An 11,750-nucleotide genomic window follows, 5' to 3' on the forward strand; every position below is an offset into this window, starting at 1 on the left:
GAAATCAACTTTAAAGTGGGGAAACCTAATAAACACTACCTCAGGCAAGTAATCAAGGTTAACATAAACAGTGACAGGTCAGTGCAACCAGCCAGCAAATGGTTCACTGATTTCCTCTGTACTTGTCTAAACATCTATCAACTAATATCCTTTCCTTGAAATCAGATGTTATAAAAACATACTTTCCTTGTATACAACCCTGATTGATGGCTGTTGACTGCTTGTGTTCAGAAGGGTTCTAATTCTTATTTTGGGCTCAGTGTAAAAAGACTATGGTTGACCAGTTTGCTAGCTACATAGTATGAGATTTTTGCCTGAATGGAGAATCTTTCCATGGTGAGCATGGAAACAGGAAACTGAAGAGAAATTTTGGAGTCCAATTATGAAGGTGCTTGGACAAAGGATACAGAGGCTGAAAAAGGATACAGAGGCTGAACTTCGTATGTCTTTTCATTACGATTCACCAGAAGGCCTCAAAGATGATAAACTAGGGTAGGGATTGCACCTGAGATGTCAGAGTCTCTCCACTAGAACCTGGCTTGTTTCATAGGTTCATTGTCTCAAAAAATAAAACAACACTTTCCTAGGAGGCAAGATATAAGCATAGGTACAATCTGTCTAATCTGGGTTTAATATCCCCCATTTGGGGGGAATAAAAGAAATGTTAACTTTTCTCTTATTTTGTAACTAAACCAAAAAGCTCTTTTACTCTATGAAGTTTAGAATTCTAAGTAACAGTTGCCAGGCACTATGTGGCAGGCAGAAAAATGCTTCTCACCTCAAATCAATTTAGTCAGATAGGAAGTAGCACTTAAGTAACGAGGACTCTAATGCCACCCAGGGTGCGACGTCTGCTTAGAAAGCCTCTTAGGGACAATCGTGACTTTGGATGATCTCACAGGAAAGGCGGAGAAGCTATGTCGGCTTATATACGTGACGCCTCTCCTGGGCATGGCTGATACCGTGCTGGTGGTGACAGCCCCCGAGCAGTCTCTACATCACAGGGCCTCCACAATGAAGATCGTCCGAGGTCTCCTTCTGCTCTGTACAGTGGCCCATTTCTGCAGCAGGACGGGTGAGTGAGGGGTGGACAGTGCTCCACACAGCCACTCAGCTTGTTTTCCTGGATAGGAGCATCTGAGAGAAATGTGTGGTTGTACGGATTTAAAGTGTACCGCTTTGTACTAGAAAGGCATATGTATGGAAAGGGAGAAGCTTAGGCCCCAGCTGGAGATTGGAGGAATTGGGGCTAACGTCTTTCCCTTTCGAGGATTCTGATCTCCATCCATGGAGCAAAAAGTTGAACTCCTTTCTCCATAATTCTATCAGCCATGATGACACTGGAAATGAAAAGTGTTATTAATACTATTCTTCAGGGAAATGATGCAGAACTTGGATGATTTCCTAGATCAATCTAGGAGGCTCAAAATAAAACAAAATTCTCCATAAGCTAGGGATCCACCATTAAACTTTTATATGGTACAAAATTAATTAAAATAAAAATCTAGCACCTTAAAGGCATTTAATTACCTTCTTTAATCTCAATTAGGAGGGAGTGCATATTAAAGATGGTGTTTCTCAGGCTCTAAGAAGTGATGACTGCAATCAGTGCTACTTATACTATTGTTACTTGAGTTTGGGCCATTATCCAAAATACTATGAGTTACTGAAGACCTCCGGTGGCCAATCAAAGGAGGAAATATGGATAACTCCTTTGCCTGAACCAAGGATTTACCTGTCACTTGGCCCACTGGCCATTCAACTCCTCAGCAAATAGCTGAATAGCTGGAACTTTGTATAAGAAGGGGGTATAAGCCAAGACTCATTGCCAGAGGAAATGCAAAATAGTTAACCTATAGGACCTATCACACTTATAGGACAAAATTATATTAACTAATTAGATTTCAAGGCTTTACTTTCTTTTTAACATTTCTATATGCATTTGTCTTTCAGAAGCTGCCAGTCTGTCTTTAACAAGGGTGAGTACAGTACATACATTGAGTAACATTTTAATTTCAATCGCAATGTGTTTAGGGAGACATTAGCAAAAGACAGACACAGATGAAAAACGTGCTCTGCTCTCTAAATAGTAATTGCAAAAACATGACTTACATATAAGTAATAATATACTCATGGTTAACCTATTCTGGTGTTAAAGGAGAGAGAGATGACTGCCAGCTGAGAGGCTGGTGAAGTCTTCATGGAAGGTACAACATGCGAGAGGCTGGTCAGCGTTGCCTTGGTTAATTGAACAAGCTCTGTATTCAATTCCCAACTCTACTATTTACTTGCACTTATCTTACTCAAGTTTTCTATTTCAAAGCTTTAATTCCCCTCTCTCTAAATAAGTATACTACTAGAGTCTACCCTATACAGTTGTGGAAACTTAAAAAAGAAATGTCAGATCAGATACAGATTTACTGCCTGGCACAGAAATGCTCAGCAACTGCTAACTGAATGTAGTAATAATAAACAAAGTGATGGTAGTAATGCTATCATTTGTCATCGTGGTGCAGAGACAAGCAATAGCATCAGAATATTTGAGCTGGGACTTCCAGGATGGTATTCTTGCTGCCTGTCCAATAGAGTGTATCCTAGCTTGGGGCTGGGAGAAAAACAGGTCCTTCTTATATGTCTGTCACAGGTGAACTGCAGCATTTATGAGAAGTACCCAGTGGTGGCCATCCCCTGCCCCATCACATACCTGCCTGTTTGTGGCTCTAACTACATCACCTATGGGAATGAATGTCTCCTGTGTGCTGCGAGCTTGTGAGTACCTCAGAGGAAGCAAAGGACGTTGGGTCCAGTGCCCTCCATTTAAAACCCCACCTCGTCCCAGGAGCCTACTTAACTCTATATAAGCTGTACTAAGTCCCATCCAGAAACAGCTGGTGGGGATTAAAAATTGATTGCTTCATAGTCAGGTCAGGGTGGAGTCATCTATCTCCTCTGCTTGGGTGGGTCCCATCCTGTCTGTCAATTGAGGGAATCTAACAAGACCATGAGTTTTCAAACTGATATCACTATAATTCAGAGGTTTTGTAGAGGCATGTTCAAGAGATGGAGTTAAAGAAGCTAAGGGGGAACCTGTGGGGAGGGGGCCCTACTTCATCTTTCGACTGCTTTAAGTAGTGGAGCCCCCCACAATATCTGGTTTGAAGAAAAAAGGGGCAGGGGCGGAATTCCCCTAACTTTGCATCAAAAAAAAATTTAAATTATCACATATGACTTTATACTATACTTAACAGCCTTAATATAGTTTGATTCTTAGACAAACTGTGGCTAATGGTCCTTTCTTTCCCATTTCCTAGAGATTCTAAACATCTGTAGCTCTCAGAGAGGTGAGACTACCACAAAGAATATTTTTCTTTTCATCTAAATAGGGCATGCAAACTGTCAGAACTTGGTCCAGAATTCCACAGACTGTTCTGCTTAGGCTTTTTTTTTTTTTATATAAGCCACTATATTTTGGCCACTTATCTTAGATTGCATGAGGTGGTTTTTGTTTTTTCATCTTTGTGATTATCTTAAGTTCAAATATCAAATTAGGCCTTCAGTCCAAAAGGACAGGCCTACACATTTGCTCCACATTTAGGAAGTTTTATTTTTAAAAATGAAAGATTCTTGAACATGCCTACAAACTAGACCCATGAGCTAGAAAGTTACATGTATTCAAGGGTCACTAAAAGGGGAATGTGGTGGAATTCCTCAGTAATGCCAGATCCAGCCTCATCACAGGCCCTGCTGACCAGGAGAGGCCGAGCAGTGAGCCACCTCACCTTTCACTGCCAGAGGCCCATTGCTTTGTTCTTTTAAGAGCCTCGGCTCCGGGTTTAGTGGAGGCAGCAGGATGGGGCAGGGTCATCATTGTCCTAGGCAAATTCTGTCCCTGCCTCTGTCAGAATCACCATGTAGCAAGGTCCTCCTTTCACAGGGACTCCGTTTCCTCATTTGAAAAATGAGTTTCTACCTAAAATTATATAAAATTTCTCTTGTATTAATGAATTTTATTATCTGTCTCTTAGGAAAAATAATGGGAAAATTCAATTTCTTCATGAAGGGGCATGCTAACTTCTTCACGGAAAGGGGAACAGAGCAGAGAAATCCTCATTGCCATCTACATAATCCTCAGGCTCTGACACTCTTTTCCTCATCCTAACTGATGTGCTGAGTAAGAGGCAGAGCCAGATTTGGAGTCATCTTTTCTTGGGTGGAGAAAATTGTTGTGCTCCCTCTTCAAACTTCTGCTTCACTGACTGACTAGCTTCTTTTTTGCAACTCAATAAAGGAATCTCCTCAGAGAATTTATCTTTATTTCTACTTGTCTTATCCTTATTATCCTTCCATCCTGTAAAATGTAGATACCACTGTTTACTGCTTAGGGATCGAGGTAACATTGACCAATATTGATGAATGGCAGAGATGGAGAATTCATAATTAGTGATGGAGTTAGAGTTCTAGACATCTATGGAGGATGCACATGTGACGACAACACCTTGGAGTACTTTCTATTAAAGCACACAGCTCACAAGAAATTAGTATCCCATATTTGTTCTTGGTTTGTGGTTCATGGCCCACATTTTCTCCTCCCCATATTTACCCCTCCCCTTACTTGCTCAGAACTAGTCTTGGCCCAGAGATTAGCAAAAGATGGTCTAGCCCACCTACACAACTGCTGCAAAAATGTAAGGAGGCCTGTAGAAATCTTACCTCCACACAGATTCTTCAAGGAGAGAGAGACTTGTACACCATTGGCTCATACCTTTAATATATTTTCTATAGCTGGAGTTCTATATATATCACATAGTCACAGACTTTCCCAAAGATCATGACACACCTAAAATGGTCAGGAAAATTGAGACAAAATGTGAGTCAGAATCAGAGTCAAATTCAAAGACATAGTCAAGCCAGGTCATTGCCAAGGCCACTCTGGGAAACTGTAGAGAAGAAGATCTGAGTCAAAGGGAGCAGTTAAAGCAGAGGTAGCAGAAAAGGAGAAATTGTGATCAAATGTAATAGTGATCAGGTGATCAAATGTAATAGCAAATGGGAATAGCAAGAGGAGTAAAGAAGAGGAGTGAGAAAAGCATTGAAAATGAGTAGTTAAGAAGAGGCAAGCCAAAGAGATGGGACAGGAGAGTCATAACTCCCCTAGAAATGAACAATTAAGGGATAAACAGGAGCAACCAGGCAGGAATGGGCTCTACAAGAGGAGAAACTTGAGCAGGGCTCTTGACTCCCCCATGTTCCGCTCCCCCTAGATGTTTCTTCTTCTGATTTATTCCCCTGAGAGGCACACACCCATCCCCAGCTTCATGGCCTTCAACATCTTCGTCAGTGACTCCTTTATTCCCCCGATGGTCTCTGTTTTTTACCTACTTCTGCCTTCTCAGGTATGTCTGCTTCCTCTTCGGGTCCATTGGGCCAACTGATTTCACAGGTGTCTCTCATCACCTGGGCTGCCACATCGTTTTCTGCTCCCATGTTCTCAAACTCACAACGCCTCAGCTCTTTTTTTCACCTTCATTTTCTTTCTGTCCTCTATGTCTTAAACATTTTCTCCTCTTTCCTGATCCATCAATTACTTCCTCAGTGTCTTCTGTGTGTCTCATTCTAATTGAACAGCTCCCTCTTATTAGCTGCTTTTGTTAACTCATCTGTACCCTCTGCCTCACTGTGAAGGCTGAGACCTTCTTAAGTATATTTCTATTCCCAGGTGTGGTCGTTTGAAACTATGTGTTAGGCCTGGAGGACAGGACCCCTTCCCCCATGATGTGGTCTACCCAGGGCAAATATTTCAGAAAACCTCTCCCACCCCAATCCAAACCAGCCCGCATCTCCTTCACCCTCCAGCAGTTGCCCTCTTGCAATAACTCCCCTTTACTCAACCCTCCACCTGCCCCCCCCAACAACAGGTGCATTCTTGCAGTACACTCCCCTTACTCAATATCCTACCTCACCCCTGTCAGTTATAGCCTGCATTACTAAGGTGTTTAAATTTAAAACTTGACCAGTGGAAATCTGCCAACTCCTAACTTTGCCCCCGGTTTCTGAAAGCTAACCAATAAGAACCTGCCTAACCTTTGCCCCCAACTCCCTATTCTCAAGCCTTAAAAACCCTATCCCCTGCCACCAGGGGCAGCTCTGTTTCTTCCTGAAATAAAGCCTTTGCCTGAATTCCTCTGTTCCTGCCTCATTCCTAGCGAGTTTGCTGAGCTTGTCTTTCATCACGTACCCCAGAAAAGATCATATTATTTTAGCCCATTACTGTGGATACAGACCTATTGTAGATGAGATCCTTTTGATTCATTTATTTCAGTTCAGATGGGACCAACCTCATTGAAGGAGGGTCTTAATCCTCTTATTGGAGTCCTTTAAAAGAGGATAAAAGACACAGAAGTAATTATGGTTGCTGTTTTAATTCACTGATATTGAACCACTTCATTTATCCTAAGTACTGAATGAGTTCTGTATTACTCTGTACGATGACCTGTGCTAGGTACCAGGGATAGCATAGGAAATGAGAGAACTTAGACTCCTTTCTCATGCAGTCTGCCTTCTAGAAGTGGGAGAAAGTACACAAATAAGAGTACAATGCCACATAGTGAGACGGCATTGAAAAGGAACAGAACAAGGTCATGTGTTCTAAATTAGGTGGTCAAGGAAAGCATCTCTTGATAAATGATACTGGTGTTGAGAAGGTAGTGATGAAAAGGAACCAAGCATGTGAAGATGAGCACTGCTCCAGGCAGAGCAGTACAAATGGCCTGAGATGGAAAAATCCTCTGTGAACAAAGATCTGGGTGCAAAATGAAATCGCAGTGGCAGGTAAGGGACCAAGTGTTGCTCAATTCCTGGAGCAAGAAGTCAGAAGGGCATTCTGGGTGGAGTGCTGAATTCAGAGTCAAGAGACCAGGTTCTTAATACAGGATCTGTCACAAACACCCTGGGCAAGTTCCTCTCCTCTCTGGATTTCAGTTTCCTCATACCTACAATAAAGTACTTAAGTAAGATAACCTTTAAGGGCACCTCCCATGTTAACAATCAATTCAGTAAGAAGTAGCTGAAAATTTAACATAACCAGCTACACCAGTATTCTGAGTAAAGAGAATTCAAATTTCATAGCCATCTTTCTAGGCACCCATGCTTCCATTACCTTTCCCAGGCCACCTGAAATAATCAGTCATTTTATGTAAGATTTGGAATTTGAGCCTGTTTTGAGTATTTTCTGGCCATAGTGATAGTATATTTTAGTTTTGAGGAAATTGAACATTGTTGAAAACTTTTAAGATAGGGAGTGATTTCCAAATTTTTAATTTCAATAAAATTGATATGACATAGAGAAAAATAGAAGAAAATATAGAAAAATATAGGGTGGGAAAAGTTTCTCTAAGTTCAATGTCATACAAATAAATCAAACCTATGAAGAAAAAATATTTGAACACACAAAATATAAAATTCTATGTAACAGAAAATACAAGTTTAAAATAAGTATGTTGAAGATACATGAAGGCAGGGCAACATATTTGCAATATATTTGAAAGACAAAGGATCAATAATCTAAAATTCACCATACAAAGGGTTCCTACGAATCAAAAATACAAGATGGACAACCAATAGAAAAATTAGCAAAGGAAGTCATGGTATTGGAATCTTTCTAGTTCAGGTGACAGAAAAGTCAACTCTAAACAGATTAAAAAAAAAGAAGAAGAAGAATGAGACATTATCCAGTAGCTCAATGTCATCCGCCATCCAGGTTCCTCCACCTTTCTGCTCCTCCAGCCTTCATGTGTTGTTTTGTGCCAAACACCTTCAGGGCTGCAGGAGGGCTGGTGCAGTTCCAGCAGTTATGGTCCAGATGAGGAACTCTTCCTACCTGAGGAGGATCCTAAACTGAATTGCCAGGCAGATTTCCCTTTATATTTTATTAGCCAGCATGCGATCACAGCTTCCTCTTTTATCAACCACTGCCATGAGAACCAAGATACACATAACTGACTTAGAATCATCATCGCACCTGGAGTTGCATGGGTTTCAGTTCTCAGATCTCTCACCACGTGGCCAAATTTCTGAACATCACTGAACGTAATTATCTCATTTGTAAAATAGGGACAGTATCTCCTATGCTGGGTTGCTGTGAATAGTAAGAAATCTGCACACTACACGAACCCAGTGTCTGGCCAGCAGAGTGGTCCCATTAGTTGTTATTTTACTTTTCTTGCTGTTATTATTAGTGTTATTATTATCTTCTACCTTGCCATCAACACCACTGAGACACTGTCAAAACCAGACTCAGGTGTGTCCTAACTGCAGGCTGATCATTAGAAGAGTAGGACCCACCGGAAGGACAGCCTGTCAGCGTATTAACAGGCTGTGATACAATCTAGAAAGTTTTTCTTTCTAGGAATCTGAGGAAACCAAATACTCTCAGTCTGAGAAATACTGAAAAAATGAGAGCACAAACAGTAGGAAATGAAGTTGAAAGGGTATCAGGAAAAGGGAAACTGAAGAAGCCATGGATAAGTCGAAGATGTGGAAAGCAAAACCTATGAGTAGGTAATGTAGAGGAAGGTGCGGAAGTCATATGGAAGAAAAAACACTCATTATTCGAGGTTTCTTAAGGATATCTTTCTTTTCTTCGTAAAACAGCCATCAGTATCAGTTGATGTATCATATGATGTATGATGTATGATTGAAAAATATCATTTCTGTATTATAAACTAATGATGCATTTTAGACCATAGCCACATTAATTAGTTTAAAATGTGGTATTTGTTAGATTCTGTTCCAAATACTTTGTGTATATTAATTCATTTAATTCTCATGACAAAACTTTTGATATTGGTACTAATTTTATTATCCCAAATTTACAGATGAGGAAACTGAGGCTTAGAGAAAGTAACTTGTTCAAGATCACATAGTGAGAATGTGGCAAAGCTGAGATTTGGACCCGAAAACTAGCTGGAGAGTCCAAGTGCTTAACCACCAGAGAAGTGTCGCTTTAGTGTAAGTCTATTGAGAACGGCTAAGCAAACAGAATGCAAGCCCCTTAGGTACCTAGAAAAATGCCAGGGATAGGAAGCATTCAGTACATATAGTTAAATGATTTAATTACTTTCTGAGGCCAAAATCACATATGTCTATGGCAACTCCTAGATCGGTCCACTTAGTAAATACTATTCTCTTTAAGACTTGGACTTATTAACAGAAGGTATCAGGTCTCAAAGAAGTTTTCTAAACAAGATGAAACTATTTAATTTCTTCATTCATTCAAATAAGTAAATTTATTCTTAGATATTGTGGTCAATTTACAATATTAAGGTGGTGAAAACTTACACTTCATGGGCTGGTCATAAAAGGCCACTCTGAAGAGGTGATGCAGGATAACCAACTTTTTCCAGTTCGTCTGGGATTTTCCTGGTCGCCCCACCCTAACAGCACTGGGAAGTAGCCTTTTGTGTTTGACATGTATGATTCCAGAGAAACCACAGAAAGTCCTCACTGTGGCCCTCTATTGCAAAGGTAAGTAGAGGCAAGAATAAGCTTTTTGAACTTGTCTTTTTCTGTGGTCTCTCCACCAACTCTAAATCTATCCTTCAAGAAACCACCAAACAGGCTTTTCTAAAAGGCAAGTCTGACTATTTAACCCCCCTATTTAAAATCCTTTAGAGGACCCCATTTTTTTTTTTTTTTTGATAGAAATAGGAATTTATTTGCCAGGAAGGACACCGCCATCACACATCTGCTGGAAGTAGCATACGGCCTCCTTTTCAGAGTTTATTTGGCCCTAATGCAGCTGGTTCTGGAATTCTGCTTCTTTTATTTTATTTTATTTTTTAATATTTCTCATTGTGAAATATAGCATACACACAAAAAAGCAACAAATTTCAAAGTACATTTAAACATAATTATAGAACAGATTTCAAAGTTTGGTATGGGTTACAGTTCCACAATTTCAGGGTTTTTTTCTAGCTGCTCCAAGACACTGGAGACTAAAAGAAATATCAATATAGTATCAATGTATAAGCAGTCATACTCATTTGCTAAACCCTATCTCCTCTGTTATAACTCCTCCTTCTCCCAATCTTTAGGGTTATTTGGGTCATGCCTATTTTAACTTTTTCATGTTGGAAAGGGGTGTTGATAATATATGATAGGGGGATGAAACTAGTTGATGTTCTTGGAGAGGCTGGCCTCTCTGGATTTTAGGAGTTATTCTGACCTAGGAACCTACCTTAAGGTTGTAGGCATCTGAAAAGTAATCTTAGTGTGTGAAACTTTTGTAGAATCCCAGATAAAGCCCTAGGTGTTCTTTAGGATTGACGGGAATGGTTTTGGTTGGGGTTTAACAAACCGTGGTAGTTAGCAATATCTAGCTGAAGCTACCATAAAAGTAGCCTCCAGAATAGCCTCTCGAGTCTATTTGAACTTTCTTAGCCATTGATCCCTTATTTTGTTACATTTCCTTTCCCCATTTTGGTCGGGAAGGCATTGTCAATCCCATAGTGCCAGGGCCAGGTTCATCCCCGGGAGCCCATGCCCCACACTGCCAGGCAGACAGCTCCTGGATATCATGACCCATGCAGGGGGGTGAGCCTAGGTGTTCTTTAGGGTTAATAGGAATTATGTTGTTTGGGGTTTGGCAAACTGTGGTAATTAGCAATATCTAGCTGAAGCTTGCATATGAGTTGCCTCCAGAATAGCCTCTCAATTCTATTTGAGCTCTGTTAGCTACTGATACTCTATTTTACTACATTTCTTTTTCCCCTTTTGGTCAGGAAGGCATTGTGAATAGAGGATCCCATTTTATATGGCACATGTGACTTATCTCACTCAGGCCCAAGCCTAATCTGCCAATCCTACACTCTCTAATTCCCTATTTTGAACCTTAGCTGAAGATCCACATTTATACATGCATATGCCTCTATTTGGAATGCCTTTTTTCCACCATTTCCACAACACAAATTTCTATTTGTCCTTCAAGGTCCAACTTGAAGAAAAACTTCTCACAAAAGCCTCCCAACACTCACAGATAGAACCTCTCCTGTACAGCCTCACATTCATATTTTTATTCCTATAGGGCATTGATCACATTATGGCCTCATTAGCTCCACTTTTATATTATAAGTACCCTGAAGTTAGGGACTCTTCTGACACTAGTAGAACACGATAGGTATTAAGTCAATAAATGCTCTTTAATAGTAGAATTAGGGAGAAGGATGGAAAGAAGAGTTTATCTTACTTATTTCAAAATGAATGATGGAAAACCCCTTAATGCTTCTCCTCCTATGGTAACACCTTCCCAAATTTGGAGTCCTTGGGAAAGTTATTTCCCTGCTGAAGAGCATGGTTCATTGCCTATTTCTGCTCTGTCAATACTTGAGTGTGTATACTTAGTTTTGCTAGAAAAGGTAGTGCAACAGAAAATATGCAGCAAGCCTAGTACAACTGCTTAACTTCCTCGAGACTCAGCTTCATCTGTAAAACAAAGAAAATGGTAATAACCATCTGACAAATTTGTTATGAGATCAAACTATATAACAGATGTGAAAGCACTCATAAACTTTAAGCATGTAAAGAGGTAAGACAGCAATATATGGAACTAATGTCAGCTTTATTGGGTCCCATTAGCCTGTCTTTCACAAGGAAAATTCTCATGACTCAGCAGATGTTTCTTACCCTTTTCCAAGGTTCTGTTCCTGTAAAAAGCTATTTCACAACTGGGGCAACTGCTCTTGACAATATATAAG

The 11,750-nt window shown here is 40.2% G+C and overlaps 1 protein-coding gene across 1 annotated transcript; it reads left to right on the forward strand.

Annotated features, from left to right (window-relative positions):
• Window positions 1-923: 923 nt before the first annotated feature.
• Window positions 924-4,314, forward strand: SPINK7 (serine peptidase inhibitor Kazal type 7). Its single transcript, XM_077138068.1, has 4 exons — window positions 924-1,075; window positions 1,954-1,979; window positions 2,645-2,769; window positions 4,026-4,314. The coding sequence occupies exons 1-4, from the start codon at window positions 952-954 to the stop codon at window positions 4,069-4,071; spliced, it is 321 nt and encodes a 106-aa protein (XP_076994183.1). The 5' UTR covers window positions 924-951; the 3' UTR covers window positions 4,072-4,314.
• Window positions 4,315-11,750: the final 7,436 nt, after the last annotated feature.

Source organism: Tamandua tetradactyla, chromosome 20 (genome assembly GCF_023851605.1).
Source record: "Tamandua tetradactyla isolate mTamTet1 chromosome 20, mTamTet1.pri, whole genome shotgun sequence".
Lineage (NCBI taxonomy): Eukaryota > Metazoa > Chordata > Mammalia > Pilosa > Myrmecophagidae > Tamandua > Tamandua tetradactyla.